General features: G+C 41.8%; 2 protein-coding genes across 2 annotated transcripts in view; both read left to right on the forward strand.

The window, feature by feature from the left end:
* The window catches only part of LOC126235609 (dehydrogenase/reductase SDR family member 11-like), a 106,779-nt gene extending 92,359 nt beyond the window's left edge, over positions 1-14,420 (forward strand). Inside the window, exons 6-7 of the mRNA XM_049944321.1 lie at positions 13,775-14,014; positions 14,301-14,420. Coding sequence (XP_049800278.1) covers positions 13,775-14,014; positions 14,301-14,420 — 360 coding nt within the window. The remainder of the gene's footprint in view (positions 1-13,774; positions 14,015-14,300) is intronic.
* Positions 14,421-14,814: 394 nt separating this feature from the next.
* The window catches only part of LOC126235610 (uncharacterized), a 167,405-nt gene continuing 159,449 nt past the window's right edge, over positions 14,815-22,770 (forward strand). Inside the window, exons 1-2 of the mRNA XM_049944322.1 lie at positions 14,815-14,887; positions 14,996-15,130. Coding sequence (XP_049800279.1) covers positions 14,815-14,887; positions 14,996-15,130 — 208 coding nt within the window. The remainder of the gene's footprint in view (positions 14,888-14,995; positions 15,131-22,770) is intronic.

The raw sequence follows: 22,770 nt of genomic DNA on the forward strand, positions 1-22,770 counted from the left end.
CCCGGGAATCCGGGCGCGGGAAGCGAGAACGCTACCGCACGACCACGAGCTGCGGACTATTATTAATTGGCCAGCAAGGTCGCCAGTAGATCTTACGCCAGTAGAATATTGTTTATAATTGGGTGAAGTCTTAGGTGTGTAGACGAATGCTGAATACGTGAAATGAGCTGCTTGGTCGCGTCATGGATGCTGCTTCCCTCCTTAGAGATCGCACAGAGGCACTTGGACAATCGATATAACGTGTTCTCCCCAGAGTGCAAATATGCATTGAAATTGACGGTGGCATATTCGAAGATTTCTGGTGAACTGTACATCAGCTGTATTTTGATACATAGATTTCAGGCCGTTTCCATCTCACATTTTCTCGCAGACGCCGCAACAAGTCCCGATAGTACCATCGATTAACACTCTGCCCCTGTGGCAGAAATTCATGATGAAGTAATCCTTGAAAGTCAAAGAAAACTATCAGCATGGCTTTGACATTTGACCTGCTTTTTCCAGTCTTTGAGAAAATTTCCCGAACCACTGTGGAGATTGAACCGTGGTCGCAACATCATAACCGTAGACCTACGTCTTATCACCAGTTATGATACTCTTATGGAACATCTCGTTCTCATTTGCGCGATCCAGAACCTCTCCACAGTCTGCGAGGCGAAGGTCTTCCTGGTGTCGACTCAAGAGTAGTGGGAAGAACTTGGCATTCCTAGATGCTGTGTCAGGATTTCAAGACGATACAAGTGCAATATCTCGGAGAGTCAATCTTCGACTGGCACGCACAATTTCATTGTTCCTGACATGTGCGTCGTCAGTAGACGTCGAAGGGCGTCCTGAATGAGGGCCGTCTTTAACTTCCGTCTGGCCATTTTTAAACCGTGTGAACCATTCGTAATACCAAGTACAGCTTAAGCACTCATCGCCGTAGGCTCCCTGCATCATTTGATGTAAACGTTTTTTTTTTTAGTTTCATGCAAAATTTAAAGCAGATACGCTGCTTCTCTAACTCTTCCATCTCGAAATTCGCCAACTGTGAGGCATACGGTTCTACTCACTACAGCACAGAACAATAACAGACATACAACACTGAATCTTCCGCAGTTACACATAAGCACAAGCGTGTACAGGGATGCCAACCGCATTTCGCTGCAACACACCATTGGCGCAAAATTACAAATGTTCCAGAATTTTTTGAGCAGACTTCGCATGTATACTTATTACTTTACATTTGTTGATGATCCACGTTAAACATTCTACGGCAGCCGTCTTATCGCTGTGTACGAAAAATGACTGTTTCCCTGGTTCCCGTTGACTCCATGTCAACTTTTTCTCGTATACTTATTATTATCACATACATTTTTCCCACGTTCAAGAAATTTCCTGCACTAAACATACTTGTAAGTACTCCTTTATTGTCCTACAGTTTTCCCGAATTTGGCGTATTTTCCCTCAATTTAGATGTATTTTCCGTCAAATTCGGTAATTTTACAGATTTTATGTCACTTCTGCTCGTGTAATCATGACATCACGTCTCACCACGTATTCTAAATCTGCTTGCACATGCAGGACAACTGTCACCACCTAGCACAACTACGCTCTTTTTCTATGTGTTTGTGTCTGTATCGGTTTCACGTTCGGGGACCTTCGTGGCACAAGGTTTCTTGGGGATATGATCAGGATAGGGATTGCATTATATCAGGAATAGTGTCTGAGGGTGCATTCCCCACGCATTATGGTCCGGATAGGGTTCGAATATGAACCTATCATGCATTACGGGTGGGTTAGTGTTCGAAACTGGATCCACCATGCGCTATGGCCAGGAATTCGTTAGGAAGTGCTTCAGAAGTTAATCCACTCGCTATATGTGTGGGGTCGTGTATTTATTGGTGGTAGGTTAGGAGCGTGGTCTGGAGGCCTCCCATGGGAAACTGGGGAAACTGAAGGACAATGAGGGAGTGCTTACATGTCTGATTCACGCAGGAAAGTTCTTGTACATCAGAACGAGTATGCGGCAGCAAGAGAAATACGAGTAAAAGGTGACATGGGAGCACTCGGAACAAGGGAAACAATCATTTTCCGTGCACAGAAATAAGACAGCTGTAACAGAATGTTTAACGTGGATGACACCAAACGCAGATTAATAAATTTCTACATGTCAGATTACAAGCACTGGTGTGACCCCAATGTCATGAGCAACTACCTTGTAGACTTTTATAAAGTGTCCTCAGCTAAACAGAATTGTATTATGATTTTGGGGACTGCAATATACAGCTACAGAATGGATCACATGATTCACCTTGTCCAAAAGTGTTTATGTCTTCTAAACTCTAATAAACAGCAGTTACAATGTGTTTCTACGTATTCTCTAACAATCACAACCACACGGAGTCAGCTAACAAGCACCTTACAGAACAGTTGTTGCATGGTTTTTTAGCAACATTCTGCTGTATGTCTATTGAGGTAATAGTGATGGCGCTCGATCTTCCACCATAACCAAGTCCATCAATATGAGGTAGCAAATATGAGGTAGCCAAGGAGGTGGAAAGGTGGGCTCTACTATGCCAAGACTGCTCGGTAGCTACAATTAATGTAGGTGCTGAAAATATACTCCCTGCATTGGGGTATTAACAGTGTTGCATTCCCCACAACTAATATATCTGAAACTACATTGCTTTAACATTATAGCATGTCTAAGTGTAGAACTGTATCGTATTAGGAGCTTGTGTTCGTGTTCTAGAATCATTTTTCCCTTTTCCAGTACCACCTTGGTACAGAGTCCAAACACTAGAAGAGTACTACAGAACTGATAGCACAAGTGATTTACATAAAATGTTTGAAACCTCTTCCATCTGGAAGTCCATCACTCATAAACCATACATTTTTTCCTTCTTCTTAATCGTCTGTTATGTTACCATAACGCCCTCAAATGTATCGGGCTTGTATCTACTATACGGGATGAAGAAAACGTGTCACGATATTTTAACTGTGGATAGCTAATGCCAGTAGGAACCAAAATTACTAATGTCTTGTAGGTCGATAATGCACCGTTTTTAAATTACGGAAACTTGGCGCCACGCGCTCCGATTGGGCGTAGGATTGCTGTTCGTCGTCTGACGGATAGCGCTGTGGTTGTCGGTTGATATTCACACATTCAAACGTCAATCGCCCTGCGACTGCCCCAACGTGATACGCACACGCGTCGAACAGGTCTCCACCTCACGTCAAAGGCATTCACACCTAAGACGCCACCCACATCCGTAGACGTTTACAGCAAGTCACCGGCGACTTGGCGAAAACATATTCGTCGGCTGCATATCGTAGTGGCGCTGGAAGACATCGAACACGACGGGACGCTGCATTTGAAGTGACTGTTCTCCAGCGTTTCGAGGAAGCACATATGACAAGTTGGACACGACTTGGCTCACTCATCGGTTAGTCTGGGAGATTTTGAAGGATGACGGTCAGCATCCATTTAGTTTCCACCCTGTCCAAGACCTAAATCCTGTGGCGGACTATGAACACGGGCTAGGGTTTTGTCAGTGGTTTCTGCGACGTGTTGCACGAGATCCCGACTTCCCCGCCATTGTGTTGTTTACCGACAAGTTCACCTTCCATCAGGATGGCCTTTACAACACGCGAACCATTCATTACTGGGCAAGGGGAAATCCTCACCTCATGTACGTCCACGAACAGCAGGAACGATTTTCCCCTCACATTTGGGTAGCCATTGTGGGTGACTTCTGACTGGGCCGGTTCAGCTACATCATCGACTTACCAGAGCAAATTACCTTCACTTTTCGCAAGAAACTCTACCCGGGCTGCTGGAAGATGTTCCCCTGGACATACGGCTACGTATGTGCTTGCAGCATGTTGGGGCGCCCGCATATAACGGTCGTACTATGCGAGGATATTTCAATGAACTCTTCGACGGCCGGGCAATTGGCAGAGGTGCTCACAGCAAATGACTCCCGCGATCACCAGACCTCACGCCACCAGCCTTTCTCCATGGCGACTCTTCAGGGCTCTAGTTCACCCACCTGGACGCGAACCACCTAGAAACGAAGAAGAATTAATGGTTCGCGGTCAACATGCCGCCAATCGCATCAGAGCAATGCCAGCAGTCTTTGAAAGAGTTCGGTAAAACACTGTTCGATATTACCAAGCTTGTGTCGCGTCAGAGGGTTGTCAATTCCAACACCTGCTTTAAGTAAACAATGTCATAGCAACATAAAAGGCCCTTCTCAGAGTCGACACAATTTGTAAAGGACTTACTGTACACGAATTAACAGCTGTTGGCGGGAGTGTTCCCGGTACGTCTTATCATGAAACTACAATGGATGTGTCGGGACCCCGGCGGATTCGCCCCCAGGACCTTAGATACATAGCGATCTCCGTTTGGCAAAGCATTCGCGGTCATGTGTTGTCCAGGGCACCCTGCAAAAGGGCAATCCCGTGGCCAATCGGAGCGTGTGGGGCCAAGTTTCCATAGTGTAAAAACTGTGCGTTGTCGACCTACGCATCATTAGTAATTTTGGTTCTTACAGGCTTTAGCTATCCAGGGTTAAAATTTCGTGACACAGTTTTCCTCCACCCTGTATACGTTTGATTGAGAAGAGAAGTGATTTTTTATGTTTTACATTCTTACTTTGACATTTGGCGTATCAGTTTCTATATTGCCGATGTTAGAGGCAATGACCTTTTTTCTCTGCACACAATAGCCTACACCTGACAGTTTTCGCCCTGATAAACGTACTAAATTTTGCTTCCCTTTCGTCTCCCCTTTTTACGTTATTTTTAGTTACGTGGGGTAAAACTTTTTGAAACATTCTATACGATGATGTATTTTCAGGTCTAAGGAATCGTGGTCTGCAGCCATTCACTATGGTATGCCTTCGACTGCGAGTAACAGACGAAAAAATACTGTATATCGGAGTTTCCCGTGACGCTGCGTGGCTTTAAAAATAGTAGGACAGTACAGACTGGCTTAATAGCGTAACTGCTAAAGTCTGACCTCATATGGAGAAGGTTGTGGGCTTCAATCTTGTGAGGTGCCTTGAACTTTTTTTTTATTTTTAAGTCTTTATCGAGATAACTTTGATCATTACTTGTATTCGTTAACTGGTTTAAATGTAACTTGTTTCTATACCTGTGACACGTCGTATTGGTAATCGTATGAAATACATTATTTGATTTCATGTCTCTTCCTATCAGCCTTTTTCCATAGTAAACGTAAACATGGTCCGTAATAACGTTTCTTTAATCATGCGATTAGCCAGTTTCAACCAAGCGTCATTTTCAAGCACGCTTGTAACATCGGTATTTAGAGTGATTTGAAAATGACGTGAAATTAAAAGTAAATACTAGCCATAAGAGTGATTTCAAAATGACATGACATACAGATGTTTCAAACGTGCTTGACAATGACACTTAATCGAAATTAGCTAATCGCACGATTAAATAAACTTCGCGTTAGAGCCTGATACTGACCATGTTTATATTTATTAAGGATCTGGAGGCTGTGGCTCGCCACAAATACAAAATTTTAAGTGTTTTTCCAATTTGAGTGCTTGATCGTTTGATTTTGATTATTGTTATGCGTTAACTTCGATTTAATTTCTATCATTTCTTCATCTTCCATGTTCTTCCATGTTACTGCATTGGTTACTTCTATTTCTCATTTTGTGAATTTCGTTTTACTTATAATCGTCGCTTTCGTTTATATCATCTTAGTGCAATAATAATTAATGTTTTAAACATTTTTATGACGTCTGACATTCAAAACTTGTACATCTTGTAACGTAAATCACGTTCTCGACACCAATGCACAATCAGTATAAATTGATTATTTCGTCTTCTGTTTTTTAACCGACACATCGGTATTTTAAAATGTTTAAACACTATGGTGGGTAAATAAAAATAATTAAATTTACGGGCTCAGATATTCCAATTGGAATAAAAATGAACTATTGAAGATGTTAATACGTTGATTAAAATTACGTGACAGAGGAAAAAAATATAAAAAATTGCATGTAAATCAAATAATTTAACGAAAAAAGCACAAAGCACCTCACAAGATATAAACCCACAACTTCATCCATAGGAAGTCAGAATGTTAACCATTAGGCTAAAAACCAGACTCTAATTCATCATTGTGTGTAAAGCTATAAAGTATCAAACGAAATTTCGAAACTTTTTCGTCTATTACTCCTAAACGAGGGCCTACCATGCTAAATGGCACTGGACTTCAGGCTATATCACCGTACAGGTCATTTCAAACAGTCTATCACGCCACTGGGGAACTGTCTTTGTAAGTGGTGGATCTACCTGGAGTTCACCTTGTTAGGTTTTTGCTATTTCGAGTCTTTGTATGTTAATATTCAATTTCCAGTATAGTGATGCACTGATGAGGCAAATCACAATGACCACTGTCCACCACGGACTGAATGCCGCCTGGTGGCTTTACGAGCAAGTGACGCGCTAAGAAAAATATACAACTGGAGTAGAGAAAGAGAGGGAATCATTTTACCGACAATACGGGCCACAGATGGGAAATCCACTGAGATTTACGAATTCAGTCGACTGTTGTGGCCAGGTGGCTGGGAACGAGCATCTCGGAGTCGGCGAAAGTGACGACTGTCCGCGTGTTACTGCCATCTGCATCCAGGGAAAGAGACTGAGGGGACCTATCTGTGAAAGGGCTGCACTTTTAACGCTCCTTTCTCCCTCACAGTAGTTCGGATTTATAAAGCAGAAGCAGCTTAAAATTTGTACTTGCAATTAACGTTGTTATTCCCAACAGTTCTGAGAAAATCGGTTAGCTATCGTATTGTGATGTTGACAAAAATATTTATAAAAGGCAAAAAAAAAAAAAAAACTGAACACTGTTTAACAGAGCAAACGTTTTCTTTCGTATCTCTGACAGCACAGCTTAAAAACCAGTCAAGCTACAGAAATCGTTACAAATATTATTTTACTACAGGAAATATATTTAAAAATGTAGATTAATAATCAGTCGGCCGTTTTAGAACTTCGAAGCTGCATTTTCCTGTTGCTCACTTTTTTGTTTATCCTCCATATTCTTTCCCTTCATTCTTTGGATTACGCTAGCCTCCTGGGTAACACCTCCTGCTACTCTCTTCGCTTCAGTTACTTGCAAATGATCAGTAACGGTTTGGTCTTAAACTGTATTCTTTCCAGTCTGGATACCTAACGCTTTCAGAACATAAATCCTACAAACTGCACTATCATTGAAAGTTATTACTCCATCCATTACAATTATCTTCGACATTGTCAGCCCGACTAATACTGTTTTCGGTATTCGCTCCCCTCTGCAACTGTTGATACTTTCGGTGGAATTCAATGAGAGACCATGGGAATATCTTCTAACAAGGTTTGTATTTGTCTGATCCCTTTATTTAATTCTCCATAAAACGATGGAATACTTGTGAGGGAATTATATGCATGTACACCCTGTTTCTGTAAGTGACAACTGATCATAAATAACGTTCAGCTTATTATTCGAGGTTGCTTTGAACTGATTGCCTCGAAACCTCTGTTTAGTGCTAAATTTTTTCAGTCTCGGTATTTCTAGCACAGGAAACCGTACACTGAAATAGAACAACACGGTGATAACTACAAAGTTCACGTGTTTGAAATTCCGATAGGAAGAACTAAACAAATGTATTTAGGTACATCTAGAAGGCTGTGGCTTAGCTGCAAGTAAAGATCTATACTTATGTTCCGATAGTCAGAGCCTTCTAGAATACGTCTGTGTTTAACATCCGTGTCTAAAAGCCAGAAGAAGGAAAAGAAGGCTACATCACATATTCTAAGGGACTTTAAAATTACAAATGAGTGTACCACCTGTGCAGCATTACGTTCAAATTATGTTTACAAGTAAATGGTAATTCAAAATGTCGATAAATTACACATTTTTTGAATATAGCAAGATGTGCTCTTTTCTACAGACCAAGATTTTTTTTTTTTTGTTCATTTTTCACGAGCAGGTCCGCTTGACACAAGTTGTAGCCAAGAGTAGGCATAATCACAGAATGTAGAGTACAGGGGCTTTCCTGCTCTGCAGAGCAGTATAGGAGGATGTCTGCAGGAAATCTCAAGACACTAGAGTGTTGGTGCAGGCGCTTTTCGGCCCGTACCTTTCAGCACACAGTATTGGACCTCTGCAGCAGACGACCCTTACATATTCCCATGTTGATCCAACAACATCATCAATTCAAAATGGAATGGGCATAGGAGCATTGAGATTGTCCTCACATTCAGTGGAATCCTGTCACTTCATTGGATGAATCACGTTTATTGTTTTTATTGCTACGCTCGGTCCATGTTCATGCCTGGATACACCGCTATCCAGGTCAATGTATGCTAAAAACATGCACTTCCCCAGGGACGTAGTCCCCTGGGTCAGTATTATCCTCCGAGGGGACATTCATCTGAGATGTCACGAAATTTATGGTTGTAATCAAAAGCACCAAGGCAGCTGTGGACTACCTGGATACCACGTCTTTCTGATAGCGATGGCACCTTTCAGCAGGATATCTGTCCGTGTCAGAAGCCGATATTTTTGTTACAGTTTCTTTCCCTACTGCCGTGCGGGATTAGCCGAGCGGTCTGCGGCGCTGCAGTCACGGACTGTGTGGCTGGTCCTGGCGGAGGTTCGAGACTTACTCGGGCATGGGAATGTGTGTTTGTCCTTAGGATAATTTAGGTTAAGTAGTGTGTAAGCTTAGGGACTGATGACCTTAGCAGTTAAGTCCCATAAGATTTCACACACATTTCATCATTTTTGAGCACCTACTCACATTGACCTATTGGCCAACAAATTTGGTTGCTGGGATACGGATGACAAACATATGGGTGTTATCAGGCGTGAACTCCATACATTCAAACATCGAGCATAATGTATGGCAATTTTGTGACCTGTGCATGGACATCTGCTACCACATACCCTTGGAGGGGTGTCGAGTCGGTGCCATCAGATCAGCGGCTGTACTACGTTCCAGTGTGGGCGAACACACTGTTAAGACAGTGCCCGTAATGTTTTGTTTTCCATTGTATATAATGAAGCGTATTTTATTATTGTCAAGGACTGAGCATTGGCACCCATTTCACTCTTCCAAGTCTCATCTTTCAGCAAGTTCTGGGACTGGATTTTGAAGCCCATTTTGCAACATTTTGTTTGTTCATAACAGATATTCACGAACACAGCATTTTTTTCGCACAGAGATTTCAAGTGTAATGGCTCTCACAGATTACTTTAATGCTTTGCAAACTTCAGATGTATGACTTCGGTTGACGCTACCTGGAGGTAAAAATTGAGTTCGTTCAAATTCCCTTATCAAACCACGTTACTGAGGTTCTGATGATGGTACTGCCTCTATTGTATGTTGTGATATTTTGAGTGCTTTGTAACATTGTATAGGCATATTTATTTGTTTTCAGTCGTTGAAATTGTTTTTCACAGATTGTAGCTTCCATAACATTACATACACCATTAGCGTCATAAGAAAGACTAATAAAATGTGGCATACAAAGAAATATTCTACGGAAGTCCATCCACATTATCATACCAAAAAAAATGACTGATCTGTCTATTCGTAATGCCAACATCTGAGACGTAGCAGTAGGCACAAACCAAAGCAATCCACAGCCTTCTAGGCTGTGTAGTTCCCAAGATATGACTGCTCAGCTGTGGCAGTGTATGCATAGCCGCCAAATTTGACAGTCACACGTCAACATTCAGAATATTATTTTAAGATCTCACAATTGTCTGATTTTAACATATTATATACCAAAATGTTTAAAAAAGTCCCAAGTATATTATGAAGTAGAACACAGAAAACGTCAAATTTCAAAAAGTTTCACATACAATGTCCCATTTGAAGAAAACACATTCGTTACTTTGTTGCACACAAAAGAAAACTGTTAATTAAAATATAACAATATCATATACACCACAGTGTAACAACATATGATGTTTACTGCTGCCACACACCCCTAAAATTTCATTGATTTCTCTCTTAGTTAAAATTATCCTCATCATTTCTAGCAGGGAGTTCCTCCATCAACGACTTCAACTGGTAACGCCATGTCGACCCAAAAGCGAGTAGTCTCACCTGAAATCATACTTCGCGTTTCCCTGTGACCTCAGTTGAAGCAGAGAAAACATTATCATTGTGGCCAGCGCTGTCCTCTTCAACACGACCATACCTCTTGTGGTAAAACATTGGAACTCTTTAGAGTTTAGCTTTACACCGAACAGAATGATTTGGTGGAGCTCTGAGAATGTAGGAAGCTTGCATAAACTGATTTCCTGACCCTACACTCTCAAGAAACCGAGCAGGAGTTTTAAAGCCGGACAGAAAAAGTTTTTCATCATTAGTGTACCACGCTTTACTCTGTCTTGTGCTTCCTGAGACCAGTATGTAAAAAAGAAACATCAAAATTTCTCATATTATTCGCAATTGTACTCTAAGTCAGACATCTGCATTGCAGTTACCCACCAAGTAACCACACACAAATCAGTCTTACAATTAATTGCCAGGACGAGGTGATGGGTGTGGAAAAAAAAAACTACGCCAAGCAAGCATGAGGATGAATTTCATTTAGAATCATTTCATATACATCAAAAAGATTTATGTGCTAATCAACACCAAATAATTCTTCACAACTGTACAAAACACACCCATATGCCTTCTTGAATGTTTGCTTCGCTTCTTCCCTAATCCTTCAGAACTTTTTTCTGAACTGTAGTAATGCACTACGACTGGAAACTTGATCTTGACTTTGAGTTACCACTTCCTAGTCGGATACCCTCTCAAGTATTTAAGAAGCGTCATTTGTTCCTTTCATATTCTACCCTCAGGTATTGAAAACCATTTTGTAGCTCTTTAGTTTCCTCAGTAACTAGGAGGTGAAACTGACCATTACCTTCCAGAGAAGGTGGTAAGCTTAGACAGTGGAATCTGGAGCGAAGTTGGCGTTCTAAATAATCCGGTTTCATGCCAGGACTCTGGGGAATCTAGTCCATTTCTGCAACGTTGTAGTCCTCAGACGATTGGTTCAAAGATGCTGCTTTATAATAGGGTAGAATGTCATACCATAATGAACAATCATTGTCTGCAAAATGACCCTCTACTATATGTACTTCCCTGTACTGTAATATGAGTTCACATCCTTGAGCTTTCAGCGTTATCTTAATGGTAGTAACAGGACCACACCTAACTATAGAAGGCACCCTCATACCGTACCACAATTTTCTTTGTACTCAGTTGACATCTAGTGACTACTTCACGTTCAAAGTTGCTGATTTCTCCTAACAAACTCGGTCTACAGCTACTACGTTTTCTGCTAACAATCCAGTACTCCCCAACTCGTTTTATACTGCCAGGTCAGCCTCTTGCGAAATCTAATCATTAGTTACGCATTAGAGTGGAGTGTACCGATACTACTGTATACTGTGATAATAGTTCGCTGTCTCACTAAACAGAAGTACCTACCCTTGCTTATGACGATGACTCACCATGAATAATGACACAGTCTTTGGTGACATTTGTTTGATGATTCAAGCCTTTTCACGGCCTTCTAGCAATCCTACCTGTACTGATTGCGTGAGACTTTCATGCGATTGCCCTGACCTCTATAAAAAAAACCTCCTGGTGTAAAATGCTTTTCGTTTCTATAGGCTATACACCCATTTTCAGTGGTGGATACATTTGCGGAATCCAGTTTCACAGCTTCTCTGAAGAACAGAACAGTCAGTGCTCGTAGTTTTGCCTTTATCTCGGTTCAAAACAGTCCCAGCTTTGTGGGCTGCTTACCACTATGAGTTGTTACAGTTATTTGCTCGGTCTCTTTACTTGACATGTTTGCAGTAACGACAGGTTGTTTGCTGGATTTCGTTATCCAGAACTGTGTCACTCTGTGTCAGCAATCCACCTATCTACTACGCTAGTGGCGAGATGCTGGCCTCCAATTAAGATGAGTATAGCAAGAAGATGTGAGCAGTCGCATGACTGGCAGTCAAGATATTGGAAAAAAACAGCAAATGTGACAACAGCACTGCATAGGAGAACTCTAGGCTTCGATCAAGAGATCAGACGAATGTATCGAGAACCCGTGTGCTGGACCCGTCAGTGAATGCCCTTTCCTCTGTCTTACAGAATCCTCAGCAGCTTCACTACGAATGAGACAGTGAATTCGATCTAAGCAAAGTAGAAGGTTTCACCAGTTGTCATTTGAGATGTTCGGCGACCGTAGCGAGGCACAAGGAGTATGACAAGATCGACCTATACCACCAATGCCACAACAGGAGCAATATCTACGATTAACACCACATAGAACGCCAAGAATGTCTACAAGACAGCTTTTTGGAGAGCTTAAATTTGATGAGATGCACGTCCAGTACAGTTGTGTATTACTCACCAGACGGCGCTCGACGTGCGTCCGTTTCTTGGTGTTTCAGAGGCTGGCTCGTACGAAAAGGCACGAAGTGGATGACTACAAAAAGTGTGAATCTCGTTTCAGTTTGTAGTACAGTGCTTTTGTCAAGCACAAAACGGACGTATCGAGGCCACAGCATATTTCCAGACCATTCCCCACCACAACGGAAGAGAGAGTAATAAAATTAATCCTTCAATTCATATCTCAGATTCTAACTGAGAAAAAAAAAAAAAAAGAGAAAGATCCGAATAAACTGACGCTTAGCTGAGACGAGTCGATTAATTACTTCACAATTCATCAAACTTAAATACTGAACTGACACTACTAAAATAGTTTTCCCACATCCACAGACACTATCGAGTTATTGGCTACATACAGTTCCATCAGTTGGAGACGCAGGACAAATTTAACATTTCACGATTAATTAATATAGGAAACGCCCCAGATGGTGAAATCGCCCCTCTCGCCGTTATTTCGAGTCGCTGTTGAAGCCACGCCGTGACGGAGGCACACACAGCACTCCTGCGATCTGAGAGTTCTCTCCAGTTCAGGTCACCCAAGTTGAGAGCCGGAACTCGGCCACCCCTGACGGCCAGGACAGAAAAAACGTTTCCACCTCTCACACCTGTTCGGATGGCTACAAGGACGGAGCTGTAACGTAGCTCATTGACCGAGTCTGTAAGCAATCAGAGGTGCAGCTCCCCAGTCCATTCCGTTGCAGTCTGGCGCAACATCGCCACTTTCAGTGTGCGGTACTTAACGACCTTTGGTGGCTAGTGCTTTCCTTTACCATGGAAACGGCCTAATTTAACAATCCGTGAACCACTCGTTATGTTTAGAGGTACTAACCTCATCGAAATTACAGTACTTGGTACTCTGCTACATCTACCATTGCGCCGAGAACACTGGTGCTGCAGACTGACATGTAGTGTGGAAATCTGTTTGGACCGATCGTTGTTACTGTTATAGTGTGTCCGGTTGTTTGGTTTTTCTGGTATAGCGGTATCCTTTATTTCATTTCAGTACTCTCCCAGGGCTGTGGTCTGTATTCTGAAGATGGTTTTCTTGTGTTCATTTATATACTCTCAACTTTGGCAAGTCTACTGCTTGCCCAGTGGCTGAATTCCGTGTGTGATAACGTATAGTAACTTGTACAGAGTTTCCTTACATTTATGTGTTCATTTTTGAGTATATATTTGAAGGGCTCGGAGAGATATAGTCATAAGCCACAACTTTCACGAAATTGAGTTTTTCATGTTGCGGCATTCTTAAAAATGTCTTCTTCACAATGTGTTGAAAAAGTTCCGTGTTACTGCAACAGATGGCAAGCTATGACGAAGTGCAGTTCTATGCTGTGCCATCTGGTGGTAGTTTCAGAAGATACATAGTCACAAGCCACGGCAAAATGGCAGGTCGGTCAGTAACGTCTGAAGCGTCTTCGGGTCTTCAACGCATATTTGACACAGACAGTAGTGGAAGTGGAGAGCTTTACCCTTTGGATCCTGACAGTGATGAATCTTGTCATCCATCGACCAGCAGTTCCAGCTTAGATGATGTTTCGGTAAGTATATAAAACGGTTTATTTCTGCTGATTAATTCCCTGTGGCTTGTGACTTTGTTTCTCTCAACATTGCCAACGCATTTGACAGCCATCCTGTGTGTTAATGATGAAACTTGATGGGCACATTTATATTACTGCTTAATGGTGCAATAATGTAGTTTCAAAGGCAAAAGATGTATAAAAAATATTTTCTCATTAATGTGATTTTAGCGAAATTTAATGTTTTGTGTGGCTTATGACTGTATCTCACGCAAATTCTTAGACTATTTTGCTCTTCATATTATAGCTTGAAATAAGTAGAATAAATGAAGAATCACCCGAAAAACCAAAGCCTTCACGGAAAAGAAAACGAAATATTGATCAGTGGAAGAAAAATAAAGCAAAACGTCGACGAAATGCTGGTTAGCAGTATAAGTCTTTAAAAACCCACAAGGCTGTTCAGGCTGCTACTATAGGAAGTCCCTGTACTTGTTTAAATAAATGCTTCACAAAACTGCTTGGAGAGGAAGAAAACATTTTTCATTCATTTTCGGACATATATAACTTTAATGCCCAGAATACTTAGCTGATGAGTTGTATGAAAATGGAACCGAAAAAGCGGAGGTTTGTTCACTATTTAAATACACAAGGTTTAATATTTTGTATATTTATTCCCTTTTGTTATATTTGTCATAATTTCTTTCAAAGCTATCCAAAAAAGACTTCCAAGAAAATATCATCCAGGGATATTACATTTTCTTATAATGTGAGGATATGCGGAATAGAAGTCACGATCTGCAGGGAAGCTTTCCTAAGGGTTCATGGCACGAAGAGTGAGGAATTTGCAACTTCAAATGAAGCAGGGATTTGAAGTGCCAAAAGAAGATGGAAGAGGTTTGTATGTTACTCTGTGCTATAAGTTACGGATGTACTCAAACTGAGTACTATACAAATATTTCTATTAGGAAGAGGATATAAGCTCATCTTTTTTTTTTCTTTCAGGAAAACGTGGAAACTACCCACATAAATTTCAAGACAAAGCAGTGTATTTGGATGGTGATCTCACAGTTGCTTCCTTATTTCGAGATAAATACTCAGAATACTGCAAGGAAAAGCAGGTTCCTGCAGTGTCTGAAAGTAAATTCGGAGAAATTTTCGTATCTGAATTTAACATTGGCTTCAAACTACCAAAAAGTGACACCTGTTCAAAATGTGATGGATTCCTAATTGTAATAAATAACCCAGAATTATGCGCAGAAGAATTCACAGAAAAGAAACAACAATATGAACTGCATCTCAAAAAGGCTGACAGAGGACAAAATATGATTGCGTCTTTAACTGCTCTGGCTAAAGAAAATTCGAAAGAGCATCATGTGATAGCAATGGACATGCAGCAAACGTTCCCCACGCCTGAACTAACAGTTAGTCCAGCATTTTACAAGAGGAAAATATGGACATACAACTATGGTATCCACGACTGTGGATCAAAGAAAGGTTGTGTTTCTGTGGAGCGAGAAAGAAGGAGGACGGGGTTCAGATGAGGTTGGGAGCTGCTTATTGAAGTACTTGGAGATAACTAATCCTCAGACAAAACATCTCCACATAATCACAGACAACTGCAAGGGTGAGGCGAACAATTGGACTATTATTGCTTTGGAAAAGTCCCTTGTTGCTACCAAAAGATTTGATTCTGTCCAGTATTACTTCCCTGTGGTAGGTCACACCATGCTACCTTGCGATCGTGATTTTGGTCGCATTGAACGGTGTACAAGAAACAAACGTCCAGTAGTGTACACTCCAGATGAATGGGCAGAAGTAATAAAATCTGCGAGTCCAAAACATTTCATTGTAACTAAAATGGAAAGAGAAGACTTCAGAAGTTTGGAAACCCTGAAGACATTGACCTCAAAACGTACAGAATCCACGTCTGGAGGTCCCCACCATTTCCGTGAAGCCACTCAATTTATGTTTGAGTCTGAAGATCCCTTCAAGCTAAGTGTAAAGCACTCTTATTCAGACATAGGAGCTTTCATGTCAGTGGATATTCGTGTCAAAAAGAAAGGATGGCTAGTTGAACCAAATCCATATCAGCTGCCAATAAAGTACAGAAAGCCACTACCAATTAACCAGAAAAAAATTTATGATGTACTGTCTCTTATGCCATACATACCTGCAGCAAATCAATATTTCTTTCGGTCATGTACTTGAAATAACGTGTACAATGATGAGATAGAGGAACTTCCTTGATGTAACTGTATCAATGAAAAAGTAATTTATAAATCTCAGGTACCTGATATGTATATATTAATGTGTAAAAATTATATATTCTGTTTGCTCTGTAAGAGTGGTTAAAATAAACCCTTAAAATTCATACTTTATGTTTTAAACAATTTTTTGGGAGATATAGTCATAAGCCACCGCTGACTACATCTTAATTAGAATCATTCTAAAAATAATATTGTATAGCATGCAAAGAGTTGACTATTTAACAACATGCTTCGCAAGTATTAAGCAAGTGTTTGCAGTAGAGATTAGGTTTCTATTTTGTATTAAACATTTTGAGACCTCCGTGGAACTTTAAACTCGCTGTATCTCAAAACTAGTTCGATGTGGCTTATGACTATATCCCTCCGACCCCTTCATTTCTCTAGATTATCTCGACTTTCAGTGTCTGTAGCTTCCCTAATTCCCTTTTCGTAAATCAGTTCCTTACTAGGCGATGAAACATCTGTTGTAAGAAATGAAGTCCAACGCCTGGAACAGATGATCGACTGGTCAGCGATCTGCTACAGAACAATGTTAGTCTCTGGTTCTTCACTAATCTGCTGCAGTTACATCCACCAACACCCGAAGGCTACAGAGGTGGCGACTGTGTCAGGATCGGCTAGACATCTCAGCCAACATATTTTAAGTTTTTAACGGTCGTGAGTTTCAAACGCTCAATACAGCTACAGTTGTTGGCCGCTCTTTACTGAGTCATAGCTTTGACAGGAAAATGACTTAATTCCCGCTGTCCTTCAGTGTTTTAATTCAGTAAGAAAGGAAATCAAGAAAACTTGGCGCTCTGTGTCCGTCTCAAAACTATAATGATGGTACATAACCAATAGCAGCCGCTTCCGTTACAGACGTTGCTTAGGAAAGCTAACGAGCACAGTCAAGATACTCCCGCTGGCTGTGTGTAGTGATTTGGAATGTGAGCTGAAGTGCCCGCAGAATCCTTTGTAAAACTTACAGGTAGAAGAATTTCTCGTATCAGTACAGGCGTATCAAAGTCCACGCATGGCTTGCCACTGTTCTGGATCCACATAAAAGATATTCGTTGGCACATGTGCACGTGTCTCGACGATCTAGTGAGTTGGTCGTGGCGTTACACTTACAGGTTCGGCAGCCACAAAGGTGGCCCACAGTTTACATCTCGTACCTGGATCTTCGAACTGCAGCGGTGAGGAGTCACTGTTAGCTGGACAAGCCTTTACAGCTGAACGGCGTTCCCTCGAAGTGGGGAAACAGACACGGATACACTGTGTTCAGCTCAACATACCAAATGGGTTCAGTATATCGCATAGTTCCAAGAGATCATTTAATAGTTTGATCCACGATTGTACAAGTTATTCTCCTATTGAAGTTATGCTCCAGACACCAGTAATCATGCCTGTCAGTGCTACAGTGCAGTTACCTCCTTCCCCAGAAGAGGTATTGCAAACAAATCTCAAACACACTAACAAGAACGAGGAGGAAGGAATCTCACCAGAAGGAGCAACATGATAAGACAGCCGAGCATCCTACGTTTAAGGAAGGCAATTTGATTCTAGTCAGAATCATCACCGATGTGATCTCGTAGAAAAGAAAGTAGTCAAGATCTATCATCTGTATGCGCTCCCTAAGGAGTCGTATAAATACTGGGCGACGACCGCTACGAAGTTGTCGACCCAGAAACTAGTGCCGTGAAAGGCATACAGAACATTGCAAATATCAGGCTGTTCATCATCTCCTCACACCCATGGATTAATTTAAAACTCCACTTTATCATCACAAAATCACACTCGAGAATGCTAAAATAGTTCACTTGACTTTCATTTCCTTAGGGTTAAGGGGTGAGTTTTTGAAAGTTATCCTTTGCGCTGCATATTCCTGGGGTTTGGTGCTCATACTTATAAGTTGTGATTTGCGTAACTGTATGCCTTAGGAAAAGGCTTTGGATTTACTGAAAGAGTGACAACCGGAAGTATAGAGCACATGTCTGGCAATGGGGATAGCAGACAAGGGTAGCAATAAAGTGGATTTAGATCTCCTTGGGGCATGTGGAAAAGGGAAAGCGATTGCCGTGCGTGACAGGCATGACATGAGCAATCATGAACCACTCCCCTACTAATATTTACTGGACACAGGTAAGGTTTGAGAATCTACCTACAACGCCAAGTCATTCACAAGACTGTCGAGAAGTCGGCCTGAACCACCTCCGCCTCCCATACACATACAGAGGCCTCAATCTAGAATGAAGGCATTTTTTTGTTTTTTGTTTGGGTCATCAGTCTTCTGACTGGTTTTATGTGGCCCGCCACGAATTCCTCTCGTGTGCCAACCTCTTCATCTCAGAGTAGCACTTGCAACCTACGGGCCACACAGCATGATACTACACTACATTACAGTACTTTGTATTAAAACCAAACTAGATTACTTGTTTGGACAGTTACCCCATGCGGCACTGAGATACAACTCAGGGTTCACAGGGGCTGTGCTGCTGTGCCACCAAAGGTGTGCAGATTTGTAGGTCTACATCTACATCTACATACATACTCCGCAATCCACCATACGGTGCTTGGCGGAGGGTACCTCGTACCACAACTATCATCTTCTCTCCCTGTTCCTCTCCCGAACAGAACGAGGGAAAAATGACTGCCTATATGCCTCTGTACGAGCCCTAATATATCTTATCTTATCTTTATGGTCTTTCCGTGAAATGTAAGTTGGCGGAAGTAAAATTGTATTGCAGTCAACCTCAAATGCTGGTTCTCTAAATTTCCTCAGTAGCGATTCACGAAAAGAGCGCCTCCTTTCCTCTAGAGCCTCCCACCCGAGTTCCTGTTCCTGAAGCATTTCCGTAACACTCGCGTGATGATCACACCTACTAGTAACAAATCCAGCAGCCCGCCTCTGAATTGATTCTATATCCTCCCTCAATCCGACCTGATAGGGATCCCAAACGCTCGAGCAGTACTCAAGAATAGGTCGTATTAGTGTTTTATAAGCGGTCTCCTTTACAGATGAACCACATCTTCCCAAAATTGTACCAAATGAACCGAAGACGACTATCCGCCTTCCCCACAACTGCCATTACATGCTTTTCCCACTTCATATCGCTCTGCAATGTTGCGCCCAAATATTTAATCGACGTGACTGTGTCAAGCGCTACACTACTAATGGAGTATTCAGACATTACAGGATTCTTTTTCCTATTCATCTGCATTAATTTACATTTATCTATATTTAGAGTTAGCTGCCATTCTTTACACCGATCGAAAATCCTGTCCAAGTCATCTTGTATCCTCCTACAGTCACTCAACAACGACACCTTCCCGTACACCACAGCATCATCAGCAAACAATCGCACATTGCTATCCACCCTATCCAAAAGATCATTTATGTAGATAGAAAACAACAGCGAACCAACCACACTTCCCTGGGGCACTCCAGATGATACCCTCACCACCGATGAACACTCACCATCGAGGACAACGTACTGGGTTCTATTACTTAAGAAGTCTTCGAGCGACTCACACACTTGGGAACCAATCCGATATGCTCGTACCTTAGTTAGGAGTCTGCAATGGGGCTCCGAGTCAAACGCTTTCCTGAAGTCAAGGAATATGGCATCCGTCTGATACCCTTCATCCATGGTTCTCAAGATATCATGTGAAAAAAGGGCGAGTTGCGCTTCGCAGGAGCGATGCTTTCTATGGCCGTGCTGATGCATGGACAGCAACTTCTCTGTCTCAAGGAAATTCATTATATTCGAACTGAGAATATGTTCGAGAATCCTGCAACAAAACGATGTTAAGGATATTGGTCTGTAATTTTGAGGATCCGTCCTTCTACCCTTCTTATATACAGGCGTCACCTGCGCTTTTTTCCAGTCGCTCGGGACTTTACGTTTGGCAAGAGATTCGCGATAAATGCGAGTTAAGTAAGGAGCCAATGCAGTAGAGTACTCTCTGTAAAACCGAATTGGAATCCCATCAAGACCTGTCGATTTATTTATTTTCAACCCATTCGGCTGCTTCACAACCCCAGGGATGTCTATCACTATGTCCCCCACACGGGAATCTGTACGAGACTCAAACGGCGGTATATTTGTACGATTCTCCTGCGTGAAAGATTCCTCAAATGTTAAATTTAAAATTTCAGCTCTCGTTTTGCTGTCTTCCGTTGCCAGGTCCGACTGATCAGTGAGTGACTGGATGGAAGCCTTCGACCCGCTTACCGATTTTACATAAGACCAGAATTTCCTTGGGTTTTCAGCAAGATCTTTTGCTAAGGTATGACGGTGGTAGTGGTTGTACGCTTCGCGCATCGCTCTTTTTGCAGCAGCACGAATCTCTACAAACTTTTGTCTGTCCTCATTCTCCCGATCTTTCTTGTACCGCGAGTGCAACTACCTTTGCCTACTGAGCACTCTCCGAATTGCGCTGTTAAACCACGGTGGGTCTTTTTCGTCCGTAACCCACTTTTTCGGCACATACTTGTCCAATGCATGATTTACAATGTGTTTAAAATTTGCCCATAATTCTCCCACGTCCAACGTACCAGAAGTAGATGAAGTCGATTCATTTACTAAGTGGCTGTTAGGGTCTCAGGAAATCCTTCCTTGTCCTCATCGAGGCTCGTCTCCTCACTGCTTCTGGAAGGTTGTCGTCGGTGGATATTTTGCCGTGTTGTGTCGTTTCCATGATACGTGGCCTCGTCTTCGTTGCCTCTCTGCTATGTAGGCTTGAAGATCATAAACTGATGTTTTAACCTTAAGTGAATTCCGCTGATGCCACAGTTCCTCATTCCTTATTATGTTACAGACTATAGTATTCCCAAAGCGTTCCTTTCGTTGTATGTAACATGTAGGCTGATGACACTTTCTGAGACGATGTGGTCAGGGTCCCGATTGCTCCAGGTTAACAAGTGTAATCAGTAAGCAGTTAGGTATGGACCATGTCCCTACAGCTATTTCTACCCTGCCCAGATTTCATCTCATTCTCTATCAGTGCATGACATCACTTTCTTATTCGATGTTGCTCATATGTCCAGTATCTCTTTTAGCTTATCATGTTCGCCATTTGTCAGCCAAAATAGTGGACCTGCCTTTCTTAAGCTTAGGTCTAGAGATAGCATGCCTATTATCACTGCAGCGCCTCGGACGGTGTTGATCCGTTCGGAACTGTCAAGTGCAGGAGTACGACGCTTCCCTGTGCTCGCCGTCGAGTCTGGGCTGTCCCAACCTTTTTGGCTCTGTGAGCCCAAACTATCGATATGTGGCCCACAATAGCGATTACGATTGCATTGCGGTATGTTTTTTGTGGTCGCAGTGACAGCGGAAAACTGCTTCGGCCAATTGCTGCTACTTCATTGAGGATTTTAATGCCTCTCTGGCAGAAGATTATTATATGTCCGTGAAATAATTGCGCTTCGTCGACGTTGGTATCAAGATAAACGGCTGCTTGTGATTTACACCAGGTATGGGAAGGCAATTTTCTCCGTGGCTCTACATCATTATTGGTTATCCAGTTAAAAGCGTTTTGCCATTTCTTTATTACTCTCAACTTTTGGGTAGAGGTATAATTTCTGATGTGGAACGTACATGCACCTTTCGCACTGGTACATTCCTTTTCCCTTACTATGAAACGTCTTCATTCATTCAGTTACTCCGTTCTCATCCTTTTCATCTGGAACGTTTACGCTGTCTTCTTTCTTTCTCTCTTTCTTTCTCATTTTTCCCGTACTTTTCATGCACTGCACTTGTACAGAAAGGGGCGCGTAAACCTACCATCTGTAGCACTTTTGTGTTAGCTCACGTTTCGAATTTAAAGAACTTCAGTCGTATGTGTACAAGCCATTTTCAATGAGGGTATTTCACAGGGAGCTCTGTTATTTAGTACTTCATACGCCCAACCTGTCCAGTTGACTTAATGTAGAAACAACTGTAGGCATTGCTCCTTCGTTAATTCGTTAACACGTTGAACGTATCGTCATTGTGTGCTGCCGGTCACTCTTCTTAACACGACGTTTACCCCTCACGATCAGGTACTTTTGACCATCACGCCATTCAGTGTCGGTTGTTTTCTCAAAAATCAGAAATAAATTTCAATACACTGAACGAACTATAGATCCTCGCGTTGTTTTAATGCATAAATTTACAAATTTGATGGCGAATGTCTCTTCCAATCATATTTCGTGCTCATTTTCGCCAGAATATCACAATATGAAAATGTTTCGATCTGATCACAATAAAATAAACCGAGACCGCTTCTAGCTAAACTAACTGAGAAAAATGTAGGTTTTGCTGAATGTCTCTATTACCCATTTATTTTGTTGTTGTGGGCGAACTTTAAATTAGATTCCGGATTTCCGGTGATGAAGAAATAAATTTTTGTTTTCTTCTTTTCATACGAGGGTTTTTGTATTGAATAACAGACAGATACAAACAAATCGCGTATGGTTAGAAAGTTTTCTATAGTTACAAACGATGGGAACTCTTCAGGATTGTTCCCAGGCGAGGCTCACAACAATGA

The sequence above is a fragment of the Schistocerca nitens genome, chromosome 2, assembly GCF_023898315.1.
Source record: "Schistocerca nitens isolate TAMUIC-IGC-003100 chromosome 2, iqSchNite1.1, whole genome shotgun sequence".
NCBI classification, from domain to species: domain Eukaryota; kingdom Metazoa; phylum Arthropoda; class Insecta; order Orthoptera; family Acrididae; genus Schistocerca; species Schistocerca nitens.